This window comes from Aedes albopictus, chromosome 3 (assembly GCF_035046485.1).
Source record: "Aedes albopictus strain Foshan chromosome 3, AalbF5, whole genome shotgun sequence".
Taxonomy (NCBI): domain Eukaryota; kingdom Metazoa; phylum Arthropoda; class Insecta; order Diptera; family Culicidae; genus Aedes; species Aedes albopictus.
Genome location: NC_085138.1, coordinates 381,153,752 through 381,178,536, shown reverse-complemented (window position 1 = coordinate 381,178,536; position 24,785 = coordinate 381,153,752). Strand labels below are relative to the sequence as shown.

Below are 24,785 nucleotides of genomic sequence, written 5' to 3'. Positions count from 1 at the left end.
TTCAGTACATCGTCAGCCAAGCGTCTGATGCGGACATTGTTCTGTCTTTGGGTGACTTTAACCTTCCAAAACTGTGCTGGGAATTAGACGACGACATTAATGGCTACATTCCTTCAAACATCTCATCCGAGAAAGAGCAGTTTCTCACAGAAACCATGTTTGCTACTGGTCTGAGGCAAATCAATAGTTTTGTGAGCAAAAACGGAAATCTTCTCGACCTCGTATTCGTAAGCCTACCGGAGCAAATGGACATTTTTGCTGCTCCTACGTCACTGCTGCCTGTTGACGATCATCACACACCCGTCGTACTACTGATTGATGTGAGCGGAGACGATTGGATGGCTCCTGTAAGCACATTGGAATGCTCCGATGCTTACGATTTCAACAGGTGTGACTACGACCAGTTGAGACATACGCTCTCCGAGGTTGAGTGGGATCATCGTTTGGAAATAGGTACTACCGATGATGCAGTATCCGCTTTCTACAGCAAGCTTTGTGCAATTTTTAACGATTGTGTGCCTCGCAAAAGACGTGTGTTCAACTCAACCTCCAACAAACCTTGGTGGACCAGTGAGCTTCGTCATCTTCGAAACGCGTTGAGAAAAGCACGGCGTCGCTTCTTTCTCACCAAATCTGATAACGACCGAACTATTCTCCGCGAGGTCGAGGGAACGTACAAGTCAATTTTGTTAACTACATACGAGTCCTATATAGAAGATGTCCAGAACAATGTAAAACTGAACCCGTCATGCTTCTGGGACTTTGTAAAGAAACAAAAATCAGCTGCTCGCATTCCTTGCAACGTGAGTTACAACAATATCCCAGCTAGTTCCAATTCCGAGGCGGCCGATTTCTTCTCACTGTTTTTCGAGAGTGTATTCAGTAAAGTGTCTCCAGTAGCTCGTCAAGATCGCTTTGACCATATTCCCACGCACAGCATTAATCTGCCTGTTATACAGTTCTCCTCGAATGAAGTGCTGATCGCAATCAACGACCTTGATACTAAAAAAGGGTCTGGAACTGACGGCATCCCTCCGGTATTCCTGAAAAACTGTTCTAGTGAATTAGCAGCCCCTATCGCAACTATCTTCAACCGTTCGTTACGAGAAGGGATTTTTCCAGCTGCTTGGAAAACAGCGTTTATCGTTCCAATTCACAAGTCCGGAAACATCAATCGTGTGGAGAATTATCGAGGCGTTTCCATACTATGCTGCATTAGCAAAGTTTTTGAGAAACTCGTACACAACGTTATTTACACTATTGTATCACCCATCATCACGGACAGTCAGCACGGTTTTATGAAACATCGTTCGACTACAACAAATTTGATGTGTTACGTCACAACCCTATCGTGTGAAATGGAAAAGAGGAGACAAGTAGACGCGGTGTATATCGATTTCGCAAAAGCCTTTGACACTGTTCCACACAGCCTGATCATCGATAAACTTCAGCACATTGGATTTCCAGACTGGATTACCGAGTGGATTGCTTCATACTTAGCCGATCGTACATCATACGTAGCAGTCAACTCGGCACGCTCTCGCTCTTTTCGTATCACGTCTGGTGTACCCCAGGGGAGTGTGATGGGTCCACTACTATTCAATATCTTCGTGAATGATTTGAGTTTGATTCTCTCTTCACTCAAACTTTCATTCGCGGATGATTTGAAGATCTTTCGTATTATCCAGTCACCAAACGATTGCACTGTTCTACAAAAGGATATCGACGCCATGCTAATATGGTGTGATAACAACGGCATGCGCGTCAACAGCAAAAAATGCAAGGTTATATCCTTCACCCGTAGTAATGCTCCCGTGGAACACCAGTACAGCATGGGCACGGAAGTGCTGCCACGTTGCACCTCCATCTGCGATCTGGGCGTTACCATAGACGCTAAACTCACGTTCAACGACCACATTGGAAAAACAACAGCTAAAGCCTTATCCGTTCTAGGGTTTATCCGCCGCCATGCATCCGGTTTCACAGACATATACGCACTTAAAGCGTTATACTGTGCGTTGGTGCGCAGCATTTTAGAATATGCAGCTCCAGTATGGTCTCCTTATTATGTTACACACATCGTTTCAATCGAACGTGTACAGAAGAAGTTCGTACGATTTGCATTACGAGGGCTTCCCTGGAACGATCCAACCAACCTTCCTGCATATTCGGATCGGTGCCAGTTGATTGGTTTGCAGTCTTTGTCTACCAGACGCGTAAATCATCAACGTTTGCTCATCTTCGACATCATAATGGGAATCGTAGACTGTCCAGAACTTCTCGTCCGCATACCTTTCAATGTTCCTCCTCGACGCTTCCGATATTCCACCCTACTAGCAGTTCCGTATCACAGGACAAATTACGGTTACAATAATTCGTTGGACTCCTGTATTAGACATTTTAACGACGAATCTAATGTATTTGATTTTAACATGTCTAAAACTAGTTTTAAGTATTATATTATGAGATCTGTGTAATTTTAAGATAATCTAGACTTAGGGCAGTCTGTACGACTGAAGTGTCGAAGACGGTGATAACTAAATAAATAAATTCCAATCTATTATTCAAAAAGTTTTTTTCCTTCTTTTGGCTATTACCTGTCCTTTCGTCAGAGTTCCTAGGGGAATTCTTGCAGGAGTAAGGTACACCAGGGCAAGTTGAAACGCGAAGTTTTGAAATAGATTTCAATAAAATTTGGAAATTTATTCTTCGTTAAAAGATTGTTTGAATCAAAAACTATGTGTTATGGCAATCAAACTGTTAATGATCAATAGAAAACATCATGTTATTTCGCTGTTTCAACTTGCCCCACCCGTTTTAACTTGCCCCGGTGTACCTTACTTCCGGGAGTTCCTCCGGGAGTTCCTTCGGGAGTTCCTCCGGGAGTTCTTCCAGGAGTTCCTTCAGGAATTGCTCTGGAAATTCTTCCAGGAATTGCTCCGGTAATTCTTCCTGGGATTCCTCCGGAAATTCCTCTGGAAATTCTTCTGAAAATTTCTCCGGAAAATCCCTGGAGATTCTTTCCGGGAAATGACATTCCTTTAGAAATTCTTCCGGAAATTCTTCAAAGAATTCCTCCGGAAATTTCTCCAAGAATTAAACCAGAAAGTCCTACACGAATTCCTCCAGAAATTCATCAAGGAGTTCTTTTGGGAATTCCTCCAGGATTTCCTCCAAGAATCAATTCCGGAGTTCCTCCAGAAATTTCTCCAGGAATTCCTCCGGGAGTTTCTGCAGGAATGCGTCCGGGCGTTTCTCCAGGAGGTTCTTTGGAACTTCTTCTAGAAATTCCTCTGGGAATTCCTCCGAGATTCCTTCCGGGACTTTTTCCTAGAATAGCTCCAGAAATTTCTCCGAAAATTTCTCCAGTAGTTCATCCGGATATTCCTCCAGAAGCTTTTCTCGACAACTGCCGAAGGAACTTCCCAGAAAAATTCCTGGAAGAATTCTTGGGGGAAAAATTCCTGGAATAATTCTTGGGGAGGGATTCCTACAAAAACTCCTTGAAGAACTTCTGGAGAAACTTCTATGGGAACTCCCGGAGAAACTTCTGGAGTGATTCCCGGAGGAATTCTCGGAGGAATTCCCGGAAGAAATTTTGGCGGATCACCCGGAGAAATTTCCTGGGAAAATTCCTGGAGGAATTCTTGGAGGAAATCCTGGAGAGATTCTTTCGGGATTTATCCAAAATTTTCCGGAATTCGTATATAAAGATGATTCTCGCAGGAATCAATAGATAATTAGAGGAAAAAACCGAAAAATTTCGCCAAGTTAAGTGCATTCCTTTTAATGTTTTTTCTCTTTAAAGATTCTCCAGGGATTTCTTCAGAGATTCCCTCAGGAATTCCTCCAGGAATTATCCTTTAGTTTCTCAATACTTTTTTTAAAGATTTATCTTGAAACTAGTCCACGGGTTTCTTCAAAAATCTGCAGATATTCCTTCAGGGATTCTTTAGGGAAATCCTTTAAGAGAAATCCTTGCTTGTATTTCTTAAAACGAAGGAATTCCTCGGGAATATCATCGGAGTTTCCTCCATGAGTTTTTCCAACAATTCTTGTGGAAATTTCATAGGAGTTTCGCTATAAGCTCCTCCAAAGTTTTATTTCATACTAGCTGTTCCGGCAAACGTCGTACTGCCTGCCTACTGTGTCTTTTGACATACAGCTCCATAGAGACGTCCCTGACCCAACAGCACGGTAGGGGAAACAATTTTTCCTACAGAAAGTACTCCAGATTGGGGTATTTTATTTTTCAAAGATTCCTTCAAAAAATTATTTAATTTATTTTTCAGATATTTCTATAAAAAAAATTCCTTCATGGTTTGTTTTTATTGCCGCAAGATATACTTCAGAAATTTATTCTTTCTTAATGCAGAGTTTTTTTTTAATTCCTATTAGCAAGACAGATACAACGAGAGATGAAATATTTTTATTTCGTAGTGATACTCACGGTTCTTAAAGATTACTCTGGTTTTCACAATGTGTTGTCTGGTACTAGAGGAATATCGAGCAGGCTTGCCATATTTTCTGCATTTGAGAGACGTTTCTGAATGCATTCGAGCAAAAAGAGTTGCTCCAGATTACACAATGACTGCGCCTAGAAGAATTCTTCCCAATGCATCTCCAGGATTTCTTGCAAGGATTTCACTGAAAAGTTCTCCAGGGATCCCTAAGATATTTATTGAGGGATTTCTTTAATAATTCCACCAATATCATTGTACACGGAGAAATCAAACTACCTAATTTTTGGGTCGATTTTACTCAAAGCTGAGTATATCGAATAAACTAGTTACCCAAAATTAGGTTGTTTTCCCTCTTTCCCCCACCGATGTTGTCAAAAACAAACAGAGATGCGTCTACCCAATGGGGGTCCTTGAGCCCAATAAGCCAATTTTGAGTAAATGTAGGTATACTCAATTAACCCAAATTTGAGGGGGGGGGGTCTTGGGTTGAATTTACCTACTCTTAAGTATATTCTTTTGCTGGAGGTAAAGGCAATTTACCTAGTGTGAGTTTAATCGATTTACTCAAAATTGGCTTATTGGGCGGAACTATGGGATTGCGTCATAAGAACTCAATTTTGGGTAGTTTGGCGGTTCCGTGTATACAATTTCTGCAGACATTTTTAAGGGATTCCTTCAAAAGTTTCTCTATGGATTTTTCCAGGAAGCTTTCCCGAAACTTCTCAAGCATTTTTTCCTTGGAGTTACTTCCAGAGTTTCTACAGAAGTTTTTCCGTTTTTTTTTTCTACGAATTAAGATGGTATCTTTAGCAATTTCTTCTGGTGAATGTATACATTTTCACAGCAATTCTTGCAGAGAAAACTCAGAAATTGCTTCAAGATTTTTCTTTAGATGTTCCACCAGGTGTTCTTTCAGGCATTCCTTCTGACATTCCTCGGAAATTTCTTTAGAGGTTTTTTCAGGGACTCTTTCAAGATATCTTTTAGTAATATTTTGTGCAATCCTGGAAGAATTTCTGAAAAAAACCCTCGAGGAATAACTAAATTGAGTTTTTTTTTTTGAAAATTGCTAGGGAAATCGTTTAATAAAATGTTGGGAGGATTTTCTGAAGGTATTTGTGGAGCAATATGTTGACGAATTTTCTGAAGTTATTTCTGTGAGAACACTTTGTTAGGCCTTGTCACAGTCAAACAGACGTATTAACACATTGAACGATTTTCATGGAATTTCATCGCCCAGTTCACACTAACATCACCTGGTGTAAAAGTTGCACGAATCACTGTGTTGTGCAATATCGTCAGCAGAAGGCGCTAGTGTGAAACGTCAAACGCATAGAAAAACGATGCGCGCGCCTCTGGTTGTGAAAGCCACAACTATGAATATTCAAAATGGTCGTTAAAGCGTGGTCGATGGAAATTTCGCAAGTGTTACGTCTGTTTGTCTGTGGCCTTGTTAAGATTCTGTAAAAAGCCGAAAAATAACTCTCTTGAGATTTGTCTAAAGGAATTCTTATAGCAATTCTTAGTATCTATAGCGAAATGTGGATTCCATTTTCTGGAGGAAAAATGTATGAGCTCCAGCAAGAATTTCTGAATAAATTCCAGCTTGAAACAGTGAAGGTAATACTACAAGGATCCCTGGAGGAATTCCTCCAAGATATTTCGTCCTACGTGAAAACCTGAAGCAATTTCTGGACACGTTTCTGCGTAAATTTTCATGGAAATCATCATCGGTGCATTGTTTGGAACTAACTGTTTGTTACACTCGGCGAAAACGTCAAATGACGTGTTCGGAAACGCTTCCCGAGTAACGCTACTCATTCTCTGGTCCAGTTTGATACGAGAGCGCAACTAAGAGAAATGATGCTCGGCGATGATGAAGCAAATTTTGGAAGACTCCCTGGAGCAATTTTCGAAAGATTTTCCAAACATTTTTTTTTGTTTCAATAAGAATTTACAAAACGATAACTACGGAGCTTCAAGAAGAATTCTTGGGAAAATTTGTGGTTAAATGCTTGAGAGAATTTTTGAAGGAACCCCTGGGGAAATTTCCTTAAAAAAATCCCAGGAAAAAAATTTAAAGAAACCGCTGAAGGACTTTCTGAAACAAATCTTGGTAGATTTTAAGACCGAATTCCTGGAGTTATTTCTAAAGGACACCATGGAACAATATTGAGAGGAACCTAGAGGAACAATAAAAACAATTTCCATAGAAAACCTCGAATAATATGAAGAAATCCCATAATGCTTTCGAAAACCCTCTTAGACCCCCGAAAACCCCGCTGAGATCTCTTGGTACCCCACTGAAACCCTTTGGGGCCCCATGAAACGCCTATGGAACCTTCCTTTGGTCTCTCCTATAAAGAGCCTCTGGCCGCCGTTGCAATAATAAAGTTTTATTAACCATGCTAGTTCAATGCAGGATGAACGGTATGACTTTTCTTTGTTTTGGAAAATAGGAAATTGATAAATTAGAAAAAAAAAATTTAGGGTTACGGAGTTTGAGGAAATAGCTTATTCGGGGTAATTTAATTCGAGGTAAAGTCATTCGGAGCAATGAAATTCGGGAAAATGTCAGAGTATTGAACGAGAAAGGAAAAAAAGTTGAACATAACCGAATATTTCTTGACAACTACAGCAACGCTACAGCATAAATCTTTTCTTCTGCCGATGTTGTTCGTAAAATATTTTTATTTCGATTGTCGAAGAGAAAAAAAGGCACCAAAAGAACGAAGCTGCAGTAAGTAGATTACATTCTGTCAAAGCGACTGTTTCTGTCGAAGCGATGACAACGTCAAGCTGTTCATTCAGCGAAACAATCTCATAATCTGTTTTCCTCAACGGTTGTCTTCCTCAATGCTGGCAGAAACAGCAAACGTACATATATTGGAATAGAGTATATCGTAAATCAATGAGGTATTGTTTTTCTTTTTGTAGATTTTTTTCTTGTTTGTATGTACAATACTGTGATTGTATATTGCTACATCAATTGAAACGTTTAAAATATAGCCTTTATTGATTTTGTCAAAATTGTGTTAACACATCTGTTGATGCAATCCTTCTACATAAAACAATTAGTTCAATTTTATTTGACGACTATTCCGGTTTTTCAGGAGCCATTTAAAAACCCATAAAAATAGATTCGAGCTGAGTGCAGCATCGGTGACAGAGAGTCCTACGTGACAAAAACGCTTCAAACCCACCATTAGAAGCCCCACCAGCTACCATTCATAACTGCATTAACTTCGCTGCCACTACAAGCAACCACTAGGCCCTACCGCACACTCACTACGGTGTGATTAAACTGGGTGACCACCGTGTAAACTCTTAATCCGCACAGTTTCCACTCTCGTCAAAATCTGTACAAAACAGTTGCATATGTTCTGTCCACATCCATACACGGACAGCTCCACCAGCGGCGATAACCATATACCTTCATGCCAAATCCAGCATGACTGACCGCCACAGCCGGGAGTAGCACAATAATAATTGCGGTTAGAAGCTATCAAATCCGAATCCAGCTGTATGGTCTACAGGTGAACCAGAAGTGCTGGAGGCAAGAACGGCAGTCATCCCGCTGGGATTCACACCGGACTATAGTTCTGGCAGATGCACTACACTGTGATTGCTTCATGTGTGCACCAATCAGGTGCACAGTACAGTACAGGACGACAAGCTATGGCGCATATGGCCAAATGCATAGCAATGCATCCATCCGACCTTCCCCAGACCGACGACTGAAACAAACAATTATCGAAATGGAACCGCCGTTAATACGCGAACACAAATGTGACTTTAATTGCTATCACTTGTTTCTGTGCTATTGGGTTTATAGATCTGGATAGGGTTTTCAGTAAACTACACTGCCTGTGGTTCTGAAGCTGTAGTTGCAGAGAAAGGTATAACTTTCATAATTACCGCAAAATATGAATATAAAGGCTCGCAATACAGTATTGTTCCGATTTTATCACACCCCTTTTCAAAAATACTTTTAAATATTCTACAAAATCTATACGCATTTTCAATATTTTTAACGTTGCAGAACACACCTTCAACATTTATCTTGAAGAAGAGGGGAAACACTTTGTAACAGCAAATGAATGAAAAATGATGGACTGATTCGCGGAGGGCGTGATAAAATCGGAACATCACTGTACTCATTATATTAGTTTGCATAAAGGCAGCAGCAAGTTACCCTGACACATGGGCTTAGCCAGAGGGGGGCAGGGAAAATCGTGCCCCCTCCCCCTGGCCGCCAGATTTCTTCTTTTATCGAGCCAACTCAAAGATTATCTATAACTTAAAGTTCCAGAAAAAATATCGCAAAAAATAAACTATTCTAATAACTAAAATTTTTATCCTTTATCTAACATTTTTTACTCGAGAACCACAGCACATTTCGCCAGGTATTTCTCCAAGAGAATCACTTCAATCTTATCATAGATTTTTACCAAATAACAAGCCTGGTTGAATGGCTTAATTTTGTGATGTTTATTCATGAAATACAAAAACAATATGCCAAATTTTCCAGATATACCGGAACCGGTTCCGGTACGACTTTGTAGAACCATATGTTGCTATAGAGTGCAGTAATATGCTACTGCTACACCAATTTTCATTAGAATTCAATTGAAACAAATGTCATGTTAAGAGCAAAATACCTGAGATTTCTTTAGGAATTCTTCCAAGGACACCTTCAGAAATTCCTTTAGGCATTTATTCAGGAACTTCTCAGGGATTCTTTCAGAAATTCCACAAGGTACTTCTCCAGGAGTTTCTCCTTCGGGAATTCTTCCATGAGCAATGGGCATCTTACAGGGCTCCAACAGTGATGGTTTTTGGGTTTGTTCCAAGAAATGCTTCAAGAATTCATCCCACGATTACTTCTGATTTTTTTACAGATACTTCTGTAAGGATGCACTGACGAATTTCTCCAGGATTTTTTTTTTCCATAGCTTCCATCTTTGATTGCTTCAGAGATTTTTTTTTAAGAATTCCTCTATGGGTTTCACCAGACATTCTTCCGGGAATTTGTCCTGGGATATATATAGGGGATCGTCCAGTGATTAGTCCAGTGCTTTTTCCGATAATTCCTCCAGGAATTCCCTCCAGATTCCTCCAGAAATTCCTCCAGGAGTATTTCTAAGATTTCTCTGTTAAACCCTATAGGCATTCCTCCAAGAAATTCTGCAGGGCTTCACTCGGGAATTACTTCTGTGATTCTTTCTGGAACAACTTATTACAAAAATTCCTCCAAAAATTCTCCCAGGAACTCTTCTTATGATTCTTTTAGGAATTCCTTCTTGTATTATTTAAAGAGATCTTCCAGGAATTAATCAGTACTTTATCAAGGAACTGTTTTGAGATTCCCTTGGGAATTCCACTTGAAATTGAATTCGGCATTCCTCCTGGAGTTTCTTCAGGAACTCTTCTAAGGATTCCTCCACACTTTCTACAAGAACTCTATCTGCGATTTCTTCAGGAATTATTCCTGGTATTCTTCACTAGATTCATCCACGAAATTCTTCATGAACTCCTCTAGGAATTTTTCCAGGGATTTCTCTGTGAATTCCTGGTGGGATTTTTCTAAAAATTCCTCCAGGAATTCATCTAGAGATTCCTCCATAAATTCCGCCAGAAATTCCTCAAGTGATTTCTCCAAGAGTTAGTGTGGAGATTCTTTCAGGAATTCCTACAAGCATTTCTCTAGGATATCCTCCAAGGATCCCTTTAAAAATTTCTACAAGATTTTTTTTTCAGAGATTACTCCAAAAATCCTCCAGGGTTTCCTCAATGCATTCCTTCAGGACTTCTTCCATGCATTCCTCCAGAGATTCCTCCAGGAATTGCTTCCGGGATTCTTCCAAGAATTAAACCAGGAGTTCCTACAGAAATTCATCCAGGAAATCTTCAAGGGATTCCTCCAAGGATTTTTTCAGAGACTCCTACAGGAATACATCCAAAATTTTTTTTCAGGAATTGCTTTAGAGAGTCCTCCAAGAATTCCACCAGTAATTCTACCAGGTATTCTTCCAGGAAGGTTTCCAGGCATTCTTTCAGGGATTCCTCCTTGAATTCTTGCAGAGCTTTCTCCATGATTTGTTTCAGCGATTCCTCCAGGGAGTCCACCAGATTCAGGAATTGCTTCAGGGACTCCTCTAGAAATTCCTCCAAATTCTTCCAGGAGTTTCTACTGGGATTGCTTCAAGAATTCTACTTGTGGTTCCTTCAGAAATCTGTAGGCATTCCTCCAGCATTTCATCCAGGAATTTCTCAAGGATCTCCTCGAGGAATTCCTACATGAATTTATTCAGGGATTCCTCTAGGAATTTCATCAAGAAGTAATCAAGGAATTCCGTCATAATATATGTCAGCAATTCATCCAGGCATTTATCCTGGAAATCTTTCAGGCATTCTTAAGAAATTCTTCCAGGATTTACTGTAGGAATACCTTCTAGAACTTTTTCAGGAATTTCTCCAAGAATTCTTCATTATTTTCTTCCAGGAATTGCTGCAGGGATTTTTCTAGGATCTCCGCTAAAAACTGCTCCAGAAACTTCTTCAGTGATTTTTCCAGAAATTTCTCCATGAATTTCTCCAATAAATGCCCCAGGGATTCCCTCAGAAATTCTTTCGAGGATTTCTCCAGAAATTCCTCCAGAACTTTCTTTAGATATTTCTCAAGGAATTTCTCAGGGGATATTTCCAGAAATTTCTCCCAGGGTTCATCTGGAGATTGCACCAGCATTTCATCCAGTAATTGTTGCAAGAATTCCTCCAAAGTTTCCTCCAGGAATTTATCCAGGATTTTATCTTGGAATTTCTCCAGAAACACCTCTAGGAAATTCTCCAGGAATTACTCCAAGAATTTCTTCAGCAATTCCTCCAGCAATTCCTCTAGGAATTGATCGACGAATTGCTTCTGCACATATTTCAGAAATTATGTCAACAATTTCTCTAAGAATTTTTCCAGAAAATCTTTTGGGGATTTTTTCAGAAATCCCCAGGAAATTCTCCAGGATTATCCTCAGGATTTTTTCAGGAATTTCTTCAGGCATTTCTTCTGAGATTCCTTCATGAATTGCTTCAGAGATTCCTCTAGGGGTTTCTCCGTGGATTTTTCCAGGGATTCCTCCATGAAATCCTTAGAAGTTTCTTCCAGGAAATCCTCCAGAAGTTCTTCTATGGATTCTTCCAGCAAATTCTCTAGGGATTTCTTAAGAATCTCTTTCAGGCAATTCGCCTGGAATACCTTCACGATTTTTTTGATGGATTTCTCCAGGTATTTCACCAGGAATTCCTCTAGAGATTCCTGCAGAGATTTCTTCACAAAATTCTTCAAGGATTTCTCCAGGCGTTTCTTCCAGGAATTCCTCCTAAAATTTCTCATGGGATATTTTCAGAAATATAAAAATAATATAAATCCACCAGAATTCCTCTGAAGAGTCCGCTAGAAACTTATCCAGTAATTATTTCAAGAGTTCCTCGAGAGATTCCACCAAGAATTTCATCACGGATTTCTCCAACAATACCCACAGGAATACCTCTAGCAATTCCTCCAGGATTGAAAAAAAGACCCCAGGAATTTCTGCAGGAATTCTTCCAGGAATTTTCCAGGAATAGCATCTTGCAGACTACATCGGAAATTCCTCTAGGGATTCCTCCAGACATTTTTCCAGGAATTTCTCCTGAGATTCCATCAGGAGTTGCTTCAGGAATTTCTCCAGAGATTGTCCCATGGATTCCACTAGGAAATCCTCCAGAAGTTCCTCCAAAAGATTCTTCCAGGAAATTCTCTTTGGAATTCCTAAGAAATTCTTCCAGGAAGTTCCCCAGGAATACCTTAATGAATTTATCATGGGTTCCCCCAGGTATTCCTTCAAGAATTCCTCCAGGTATTTCTCCACAAATTTCTTTATGGATTCCCCCAGGGATTTCTTGATGAATTCCTTCGAGGATTTTTCCAAGAGTTCCGCTTGAAATCCTCCAGAACTTTCTCAATGGATTTTTTCACGAGATTCTTTCACGAATTCCTCCAGCAATTCCCACAGGAATATACATGGAAATTCCTCCAGGCAGAATTTTAACCAGGAACTTCTCCAGGAAATACCTCAGGGTATACATCAGGAATTTCTCCAGGAATTTCTCCAGGATTTGCTCCTGAACATCCTTCAGAAATTGTGTCAGGAATTCCTCATGGAATTTCTTCAGGAAATCCTCTAAGAATTTCTTCAGAGATTCTTTCAGGAAATACTTTCATTACAGGAATTTTTCAGGCTTTTCTCCAGACATGCCTCCAGAGATTTGTCCAGGATTTGCTTCAGATATTCCTCCAGGGATTTCTCTACGAATTTCTCCAAGGATATTCCCAGAAATTCCTTAAGGGAATCCCCCAGAAGTTCTTCCATGGGTTCTTCCTGGAAATCCTTCTGGAATTTTTCAAGGCATTTTTTTAGGAAATTTATCCAGCAATTCCTCCTAGAATTCCTTTCCAGATATCCCCAGGATTTTTTCAGGGATTCCACCAAGAATTCCTCCAAGAAATTTCTCCAGGAAGACCTACTGGTTCTCATCCAAGAATTATTCCAAGAATTACAAATTTGTTCAGAAGTTTCTCCAGGCATTCCTCCAGGGTTCTCTCTAGAGATTTTCCCAGGAATTACTTCAGAGATTCCTCCACGGATTCCTCCTGAAATTTCTTTTAGATTTCCTCTAGGAATTCCTCAAGAGATTTCTTCTGAAATTTCTCTAAGATTTCCTCCTAGAATTCCTCAAGAGATTTCTATTGATTTTTTCTAAGGATATCTCCCAGAATTTCTCCATGAATTTCTCCAGAATTTCCTTCATGGAATCCTCCAGAAATTTCTTCAGATATTTTCCTAGGTATTCCTCCCATAATTTATACAGGAATTCCTTCAGGTATAATTTCTAAATTCTTTCAGGGATTCCTTCGGAAATTCCTTCAGGGGTTCTACTGGAGTTCCCCCAGATATTCCTGTAGGAATTGCTCCAGGAATTCATCCAGGTGTTTCTTCAGGGATTTATCCAGGAAGTCTTCCATGGATTGCTCCGGGATTTTTTCCAGGGAATGCTTCAGAAATTCTTCAAATGATTCCTGAGAATTTCTGGAAGAAAAGCCCCAGCGAATACTATTGGAAGATCATTTTAAAAGAACTCATGCAGAAACCAGAAAATTCTAGGTTAGTCCTCAAAAGAGTTCGTAATTCCCAAAAATCAGAGCAAAATAATGCACGAGTAAAAATTCTTAATCTTCAAGAAATTGGTCATTGCTACCAGAACCACGTTGATTTATGTAGATCAGGCGAGCTTTTTTTAACATATTGTACAAAATACAACAGAGTGGCTGCTGAATGGCTAAATAATGATTTTAGAATACAATGTTATTATATTCAATTTCATAATACTGCGTTCAGTTATAAAAGCTAGCAGATACAAATTTGCTAAGGGTGCTTGACCAAACTCCCACCCCCTCCCCTTACCGAAAAGCTGGCTACGCCCTTGCCCTGACACATGTTCGACATCCAGATGAGTAATTTGTAAATTTGTTGGCTGTTTAGTAAATCCAAATCATTGGAGAGTCATTGTAAGCCTGGCCTTCAGAACGTATGATGGATTCTAAATTATGCGAACAGAGTTGGAGATACCTAGAAGTATCATAGATGTCCCACACATGTCCAACACACTGAATCCAATTTCGTGGAACGAAAGGTAAACAGGATGCAGATAGAAAAGAGGAGCACAACGCCACCGGTTCAAACTTTGACACTGATGAAATTAAAAAAGTAGGTACTCATCCCTCTGGGTCAATTTGGGACCACTCATGGCCAAGTGGGAATCGGGCAACCAGGTCAGTGTGTGGATTTTTATCGCGAACCACTGAATGGTCCATGCTCAGCAAGTGATACATTCGCGAATGTAACATTTCATGAACCAACATGATCGGGAACGCTCCCCGAAATGCTGTTCATTCTCTTGCCCGGTTCGATACGAGAGCGCAATCAAGAGAGAAGATGCTCGATGACGCTAATGAAAGCGATGCATTCGGTAAGAATATTTTATTGCCATAACTCTTTTTTTATTGTGACTACACAACCTGCAACGTCATGAATACAGTTAAATTAAATAGTATTTCACGTTTTTAAAGCGAAAACGCATTAAATACTGATGAAAATAACGATTATTCACAGTTGCTCCAAGCCAACGATGAGCGATCATCGGTAAGTGTTACACTTAGCGATGCCCGCTCATCGCCGCAGCTTGTTTATATCGGAGTATCCTCTTTGTGTTCCTTCGTGAACCATGCGACTCGACGAGAGAACATACACCGCTTGGTAATTGAAACAGAACCAACAGAAGGGAAGAAAAACTGCCGAGTGGTTCACTGATCACTTTTTCGTCCAAACACTGAACCAGGTTGGTCGGTAAATAACAAACTTTGCAATCTGCAATTCAATTTCTACTTCCATTCGAAGGTCTGTCCCCGACAGAAGCTACTACATACCAGTTATCCTTGGTATGGATTGAATGGGGCATCAACTCAGATTCAACTTTAAACTGCAACTTCTCTGAGGGAAAAATTTGATGTTTCTCCGCTTGCCTCAATTTGTCAAATCAAGACACATAATTGATGGATTTTCCCCCAGCATCCCACTCAATATGACTTCCAATTGAGTAATCCTTCTCCACTTTCCATCGATGCAACAACCACGGCTCGAGGATGGTCCGTTTTCAGCTGACTGACACAGTGCACAATACATTATTCACTTAAGCGCGGAAAAGGCACAAAGCAAATTGCCAATTATCTCCTTCATTATTACCGGATCCATCGGTGGATCGAAACGTTTGGGCAAGTATCGGCTCGGGAGTTCGAAGAGGGTGGGAGGGAACCATTTATCTTTGGGATCTGGAGGACGACGATATGAGGAAAATTCGATTGGGCTTTTATTTCAGCTATGCGAGCTTTTCGGCGAAGCTTCAGTGCTCATTAGCGTTAGGCTCTAATTAAATATGTTTGGAAAGATTTATAGCAAGAGGGTAAGAGGGCAGCCTTGGTCATTCATGTATTCCCTGAATCATAGGATTTGAGAAGTACAAGAATAACTATTGTTCCTCGTGGATTACGGATCATCTAAGATTTTCCCTTCCACGGTAGTTAGAAATAACAGATGTTTAAAAATAAGTCTTAAGGTTCTTCTACGCTAATCTTTATCCAAGAGCATAAAGTAACTTATACATATAAACATTTACAGTTTCACTCTTGAACAACATGGATTAAGCTCACCAATAAACATTCATCACTGCTTCGGCTAGAGAAAAAAAAAATCATGCGAAACAAAGTGACCAATGCCATCGGATATTACTTCGAACGACGTCTTCAAAATCACTATTTCCCAGAAATCAGTTTTCAGGCTCACATCAGTTCTGATCACCAAAATAATTCCCAGAGAATTCTTGAGAGAAACTCCCGTTTGAGTCTCTGAAACGGTTTTTGGATGCATTCCTACTACAATTTCTGCATTAATCCCTGAAGGGTATCCGTGGACAACTTAGAGCAACTTCAGGATAAATTGGGAATTGCACCATTTGGGCAGATGAACCTAATTAGGACACCTCCCGCTACAACTAAGGCAATTTCATACCAATTGATTGTAAATATAGGGTTAGATACTGGACGTATCTCACCGTGTGCCAAAAATTAATTTATTAGATTGTTTGACTTAGTTATACCGGCAAGTACCCAAAATAGGTACAACTTCCCAAATGGTGCAAGACCCTACCTGAATTACTTCTGGCTCGAATCAAAGAAAAAAATCTGAGCTAATTCATAGAGAAATTTTTGGAGCAATGCAGAAACCGCTGGATGAGTTCCGGGAATAATCTCACGATAATCCTTAGAGGAGTGACCGGCCATCTGGCCGAATGCCGCTAGACTAAATGTCGTTCGATCGAAAGTTATTTGGCCGAATGTCATCTGACCGAATAGGTCGGTTGGTCGAAAGCTGTTTGGCCGAATTATTATCAAAAGAACTCAGAGTAGCTTTCTGACATTCTAGCTGCCAATATTATCATCAGAAATATCTCCTTCTTTTGATTATAGGCTATTTTTTTTAGTTTTTTTTAGTTGGGTGTTCCGTAGTGATATTTTATGCCAAGTAAATCTATAGGGCGCCGTCTACAAATTACGTAACGCTCTAGGGTTGGAGTAGTTCGGCCGAGCGTTACGACCCATACACAAATTTTAGGGTTTTTCATACAAAAAAGCGTTAAGGAGGGGAGAGGGGGTCAAACTAAGCCGATTTGAGCGGTACGTAATGAATGGATGCTGCCTAGGTCGTTTTTTATCTCTCCATCTCAATCCACCATCAGAGTGGGAACCCTTCTCTTCCCCAGAAGTTGGTTGGTTGGTTGAAATGTTGGTGCCAAAGTATTTCGATTCCTTGGAATCCACGGATTTCTTCTGAAATGCTTGCAGCGATTCTTTAAGAAAATCAAAGGATACTCCAGAAATTTCTCCAAGGATTTCTTTAGAAATGTTCCACAGACTCCTTCAGAAATTATAACAGAGATTCAGCGATTCTTTCAAGGATTTTTTAGAAATTTCCTTGGAGATTTATTTAAAAATTTCTTATGAGATTCCTCAATTGTCCATGGATTTCATGTTCAAGATTTCTCCATTTTTTTTTTCCTCCCCTGTTGGGGAAATTAAGCCACTGCGTCCAATAGGCTGAACTTTTGTGGCATGTTCCGTTTACTCCAGGAATTTGGTATTAACAAATCTTCCAAGGTTTCTTCTAGGGATTAGTTTAAAAAATGCATGAATAATTTCTTCAGGAAGTCCTTTAGAATTTTCAATAGTGAATTCTTCACGAATTCTTTGATATTGTTCAATAAATTCTTCCAGTAGTTTCTTCTGAAAATTTGCCTGATAGCCTTTCAGGAATTTCTTCAAGGAGTCCACCAGATATTTGTCCATTTGAATATCCACATGAATATGTACAGAAATTGCTTCATGGTTTAATCCAGAGAATTCTGCCTGAATTCCTCTAGGGATTCTTTTTGTATTATTACTTTCAGTGACACAGGCAGGATATCCTCCAGATTTTCCTACATGTATTACCCCTCTAGGGATAATCCCAATAATTTCTCTATGGTTCTAGAGAAAATATTTCATATGATTTGTACCGGAAATTCTTTTACAAATTTCTGAAGATTTTTTTTATTATAAGCACCTTGCAGACGCTTATCAATGCGTTTCTCCAGGTATTAAGGTTTTTTTTTGGAAATTCGTCCATACATTTCTTTAAGAACTCTTTCAGAAAATTTTCCAAACATTTTTTTAAGGGTTTTCTTCAAAAATATTCCAATAAATTCTTCAATATTATTTTCTAGCAATTCCACCAAAAAATTTCTGTGAAACTTCTCCAGGCCTTTCTCCAGGAAGTACTTAAGAAATTCCTCATGGGAAATGCTGGCAATTCTTTGGAAATTCCTAAGATTTCCACAGGAATTCTACTGAAGATTTCTTCTGAAATTCCTTCAGGATTTCTGTCAAACTTTCCTGCTGGGGTTTTTCCTGGAATTCTTTTGAGGAGATTATTTTATCCCCAGAAATTTCTTCAGAATTTCACGGATTGCTATAAGAATTTAAGCAAGCGATTCCTTCGAAAATTCATTCAAAAATTCCTTCACAATTCCTACATTGCCTCGGAAATTGTTTCCAATGGTCCTCCACGCAATCTTTGAGAAAATCCTCCAGTGATTTCTGCAAACTTTCCAAAACTTTTTTTTAGAAATTGCTCTTGAAATTTGTTCAGATATTCCTGCAGATATTTGTCAACAGTTCTTCCAGAAATTACACAAATATATTGAATAGTTCTTTAGGAATCTTCGAAGGACTTTCTTAGAATTTCCTGGATGATTCTCTCAAGGGTACCCTTTAAAACTCCTGGAGGTACCTTTGAAAACTCGTCAAAAATTCCTGAAATAATTTCTGAAGTTTTTTTCTAGCAATTCCTGGATGAACGAATAGGATAATGCCAAGGAGAATAGCTGAAGAAACAGCTGAAGATAGCCTCAAATTCTCAGAAATAGTTCATGAGAGACTTATGGAGGAACTCTGCAAGGGAAAAATGTTTCAGAAACTTCTGGAGCAATTCCTGAAAAAAAAATCCGTTGGGGAATTTCTGTAGGAAGCTTTCAAAAAAACATCGTCTGAAATCAAAGACCAAAGTACAGATCGAATTCTTGCAGAAACTTCTCAATAAATTATATATGGCGGACTTTTCGATGACATTCAACCAGAAAACTTTTGCGACTTATCATGTTTCTGAGGATTGAGGGCTCCCAGATTTTATGAATAAATCTTTCAAAGAATTTCCAGAGAGGAAGAATTCCTTGAAAATATTAAGAGAAAGCTTCTGGAAAAATATCTGCAGCAATTCTTGCAAAACTCATTGAAGGCATTCCTGCAAGAATGTCCCTTTCGCGATAGTTTCAAAATAAAATAGTCAAATAATAATGCATGGAGCATTCCAGACATAAATCTTAATTAGGTGCAATGATGAAGTCATTTCCATGGGGCGTACATGTATGCGGTGCTGTAATTTAGAAAGCTAGAGTAATGTAACCAGCTCTGATTTTACCATGACAGCACTGGCTTGCAATACTTCTTTACCTATGTCTGTAGTATGCGGCCGAGTTGGGATCCTCTGTCAGTTTTTTGAATTTGTGCTTTCCGACAATACGCTTTCTACATCTTCTCCAGCTCAACTGGTCTGCCACAGCTCAATTTTTTTTCCCAAACTTTCTTCACTTAGAGAAACGTTAAGGAGCCATTTAAGGGCATTTTGTCAGGATTTTTTGGTGTTTTCATGGCATTACAGAGAAATCAGGGGTATTTGAATAGTATTAAGTGGGTTTAAGGGGCGTTTCAGGGGGCTTTAGGGGCAACTCAAGGGATCTCAGGAGCCTTTGAAGGGCATTGCAAGAGGTCTAAGGGGCGTTTTAAGGAATTTCATAATAATTTCAGAGTCATTTAAGAGAGTTTCAGGGTATTTCAGGAACATTTTAAGGGCGTTTCTAGAGGTTTTAGGGGCGTTTGATGGCATTTCAGAGGCATTTCAAGGGGTTTTCAGGTTCGTTTCAGAGGGTTTATGGACCCTATTAAAGGCGTCCAAAGTGGATCCAGAGGCATTTGAAATTGATTATGATGATTTCAAGGGCGTTTCAATGGGATTACGGAGGTGTCAGGGGCGTTTCAAGGCATTTTGAGTCAGGGTCGTATCAGGGGGTTTCAAGACAATCTTTAAATCAATGAGTATTTCAGGGGCGTTTTAAAAGATATTGTGATGGGGTCTCTAAAATCCTTTGAAACTTCCTGAAATGCCTACAAGATCCCCCTGAAACCCCCACGACCCCATGTAACGCTCCTAAGTCGATCCAAAGCCCACGAAAACTTGTCCGTTACGCTCCCATAACGCCTCTGAAGCTCGCCGAAAATGCTCTGAAACTTCTTGAAATACCTCCAAAAATCACCCTTAAATCCTCTCGGACTCCATGTAACGCACCTGAGACGCTCCGAAACCCCTCGAAAACTCCTCGTTACGCTTAAGTGACGCCTCTGAGGCCCGCCGAAGAAGCTCTGAAACGTCCTGAAATGCCTCTAAAATCCCCCTTAAACCCTTTCGGATCCCATGTAACGCACCTAAGAGGCTCCCAAACCTCCGAAAACTCCTCGTAACGCTTAAGTCATCACATGACAATACTCAAACTCGAAGGATTCTTTTTTTAAGAGAATTAAAACGAAAGGTGCACACGAATTTCAATTTTCAAAAACTGCTGAAACATCAGCACCACTCTATTGTACAATTCCTATTGGAAATTTGACAACTAGTGTTTTTTTGTTTCAGACTCACCATCAAAGCCGGATGTCCAATGAATTTAGAAGATTTCCCTATGGATATCCAAAGGTGTCCACTGAAATTTGGATCATGTAAGTATTAAATTTCTAGTGTCTTTCCATAAAGCTATGTTCACTTAGAATCCGGAATCATGTCACATTTTCTAGTGGCGCTCTCAATGAACATAATAATCATCATTCTTTTGCAGCAGTCTGATCATACACTTATCCACTTTTAATGGTGAAAATTTCATAGATTTGCTTGCAACGAGTGAAAAGTTATTTCAGATTGAAGGCAAGAGGAGGAAAAAAATCTTGCACAAACACGTTGAAAATTTAGCGTGGTCAGGTACGACAGTCGCGAAAAATGGTTATATCGTCAAAACCGTTATGTGTTATGTGCACAGATGTTGTTAACCATGACACAAGGAAGTGTCCTCGGAAGAAAAAGCTTGGGTTTATTGATAAATTTGCTTTGAATTTGAAGATTTGGCAAGAAGTTCGTACTCTGGGCATGATATTTTCACAACAAAATGATGAGAACCAATTCATACAAGGATGACAGACTCAAGTATCGTGCTGCTTTTCAAAAACGCACACAAGGGATATGTAGAGGTTTTACCTATTTTGAGGAGCTGCCATGACAGCCGGAGACGTTCAGTGGTATCGTCACAGATGGGTAGTGTTTATCAATGAAAAAACACTTAAATTTCGCGTTTTCTCAATTCACTGAATTGCCCCTCATTTCGCAATAAAAAAAAGTTTGGCAATTTTTCTTCGGAATCCTAGTCAGACTAGTCAAGGCACTCAGGACACTGCATAGATGACCTGATTGTTGAACAAACGTGCGGAAGGGGTTGTTCCTAAAATTTACCACCGTCGTGCAGATTTTTAGAGAGGTCAACACTGAAAAAGTGAGAAAATGTGTGGAAAATAAAAATAAATAATTTCAATGATATTTTTCCATGAAAGTAAAATAAATAATCTTTGTTTTGAGGGCTTCACCTTTTATGTTTGTTATTCCATCCCTAAGATATACGTGATTTTGTCATTCCAGATTCTAAATGAACAAAGCTTTACGTACAATCTAGTATAATAATTATGTCACATAGGCACATACAGCCGATTCGTTCAACGTGTGGATATTCAACCAAACTATACTGAGGGTGACTGGTTTGATTCCCGGGTGCTTGCCATACAATATATAAATGCTAAATAATCATTGGCAGGGAAAGCTCTCAGGTCATAGCACTGAGAGGGCTCATATAGCACTAAGATTAGAAACAGTTGATACGTTACACTAAGCAGAGAGTTATGTTCTTAGTTTCAAAATGTTTATCCAAAAATACTATCAAACACTTCTACACTAAGAACTACGAAATATGATATGTGCTCCAACAAACATAATGCACTTTACAGATTATTTTCCCCACTGATAAACTTCTTCCACTCGAGCGCTGTCTCCATTATCCCGGTGGAGAACAACTCATCGAAATGAAATACTGATTACACGCTTTGATAAACCGATAGATGCTGTCGCTGGACTGGATGTGAACAGAAATAAGCGATCATGTTTGCAGCTCCATCTCACCCAGCTCCGGCTTCATGCATCCCATTCGACATTACAACCCTTCCGAGACGGAGTCTTCTCGTCAGCTAGTCCAAAGTTTCATTACCAATCTCACGACTTCCTGGATAACTGATAACTGTTGATGTGCGTAGAGAACTTTAAGTTGAAAACAGACAGACCAAGTTCCAGTGGAAATGTAGAGCCATGATCTAAGTTTCGCATTTGTGTTACTATGGGGCAGACATGACATAATCCCTGCTGGCACAACCTTGGAAAGGAAATATTCAAATGCACGAAATGCACAAAAAGGAACTTCAAAATGGGAATCGAACTCCAACGCCTTCGGCATACTACCCGCACGCGTGCCGACTGAACCAAAAAAGTCCCTCCTTATTCCGAGCAAAATAAGTGGTGCAACTCTTTCGCACTCCACAAAGGGTGACTGCAAGGCAGAGGAAAAACTTCCAGCTGCCGGGAGACAGACGGAAGCCAATATATTTTATTCCGGATGTGCAACACCATCCGTTGTTCCCTTTAGCACGAGGCACCTTTTTGCCTCGTCGTACCTACCAGCCAAGGTGAGCTCTGTTGCTCTGCCATCACCACGAGGGCACACACATCCACTACTCTGGTGACTTGTGTGTGTTTGGAAACATGGAAAGAGCATATAAAACTTTTGTAACCGATTTTTTTACGGCTAGATACCTTTGTTGTCGTCTGTTTGCTGTTTGTGGAAGCCAAAATGGAAAGGTTTCAGGTTGAGAGCAATACTCATAACTCTTCCCACAGGAATAGGGGTTTCTCTCCGCTCCCTGGTACCATGGTATCCCATCTGATGCGATTCTGTTTACAGTGCAGTGCGATCAGGATGCGAATGTCACGAAGGGAAGCAGCAAATCCGGGGTTTGACTTGTTCAAAAGTGCAGCCAGCCACAAATGCCATTCCTCGGCAACGCAACTCCTTGTCTTACATATGTAGCTACCATTCACTTACCTACATGAACCTAATACCAAACCGAATGAAGGGATAAACAGACAGCTAGTGCGACAAAGTGAGGTCAAGTTATGGAAAGTTTTGCGGTGGGTGAGTGCTTGGCCGGTATCTGCGGATTGCAATTGAGATGTATGGTTATGGTGGAACAGTGAGTATTCCATGAAAAAGTAATATTCTAGAAATTTTAAAAAGGGCTCATGTAACCGAAGCGGTAATTCCGGGTATTCAGCAACACCATGGCGAGGGAGACACGGTAAAGGCTGGATATTTCCTGACATTTCGCGCAATTAAGGGGCTGTTCATAAACCACGTAGATTAAAATCTGGCAATCTCCGACCCCACCCCCCCTTGCAGTCTCCGGTGCAGTCAAAACGATATATATTTTCGATGCCCGACGTTTCGATGTACTATGCCATCTTTCTCAAGGGTTCTATTTCAACAAATTGGACGTAGTACATATTAAAGACAAACAGAAAAACTACAAAGGTGAACACAACTTACAGAATATCGTTCTTCGTCTGGTAGTATGAATTGCACATGAATTATAGTCAAATTTTGGACGGACTTCATCAATTTCCTACAATTTTACAAACAATGATAGAAATAAACAATTTTACATAACATTTAAGACATTACTAACTATTTTTGTCAGGCAAAAAACTGGGAAGTTTTGTATGGCGGGTCACTACTCTGATCGTCACTATGCTATTCTAATTTTAAACCGTCAATTTGATTCCAGTCAGAAATTTGTTTGAAGTCTACGTGGTTTATGAACGGCCCCTAAGATCCCACTGAGAACTAGCCTCGAGGCTGCATTGCTAGGTAAAGGTAAGCTCGATGTGGCCCATCTAGAGGACTGCTGGAGTATAATTAAAGCAGCCATCAATGACGCAACCGAGAGCAGTATCCGGTATGTGAACGGGATCGACGGAACGAATGGTTCGACGAAGAGTGTAGAGCGAATATGGAGGAGAAGAATGCAGCGCGTGTGGTAATGCTGCAGCATGGAACCCGACATGACGTCAAACGATACAAGAAACACGGAAGTTCTGTCAGAAGCTCAACACATCCCGCAACGGTTTCGTGCCGCGAGCCAAAATATGCAGGGATATGAACGGGAGCACCTGAATGGTGTGGAGATCGCAGAAATGGAGGCCCAAGGTAGCGGGATAAATGACTACGTCAGTACAGCAGGGAGCACCAACGAGCCAACTCCTACCTTGAAGGAAGATAAGGGTGATATCCAGCCGTTCAAAAACGATAAGTCAGCTGCAATTGAGGGTGGTATCAAGCTGAACTCATCAAAATTTCCCACACAGTTGAGAAAACGACAAAGATTTTGTCCTCGACAGCATTTACAAACCACCTGTTCTAACCTGATAGCGGTAATTGTAGTGTTTTTTAACATTTTGTATTTTTTTTCTTGTGCATATTAGACGTATTTTTCTGAAGCTCTTTTTGTGAATCTTTTGTAACATTTATTTATGATTTCTTTTATTGCTTTCTTACTCTGAACATCCTCACTTATTCTCTTTTAAGTACTAAGCGAGTCTCTTTTGTAAACCTTAACGAATTATCAATGAGATTCTTGGCGGTATTTTCATGAGGCTCAGAAATATAATCTCATTTACATTCTTGGTATATCTCTTAGAAGATTTTTATGGCAGTTTAGGACAATCTTGAAATTTTCTTCCAAAAATTCCAGAAATTTCAATATGAATTCTTCTAGAAAATCATCCATGCACATGAACTTTTTCCATGAATTATTTCCAAACTTTCTCCGGGGATTCTTCCAGAAAACCATCCACGGAATTCTGACATTCTAACAGCGTTTTATTT

The 24,785-nt window shown here is 39.9% G+C and overlaps 1 protein-coding gene across 3 annotated transcripts in view; it reads left to right on the top strand.

The window, feature by feature from the left end:
- Positions 1-24,785, top strand: part of LOC109399634 (gamma-aminobutyric acid receptor alpha-like) — a 225,860-nt gene that overhangs the window by 172,418 nt on the left and 28,657 nt on the right. For all 3 annotated transcript variants that reach the window (XM_062855816.1, XM_062855815.1, XM_062855814.1), the window contains one exon: positions 20,393-20,475. In XM_062855816.1, the coding sequence (XP_062711800.1) occupies positions 20,393-20,475 (83 nt within the window). The remainder of the gene's footprint in view (positions 1-20,392; positions 20,476-24,785) is intronic.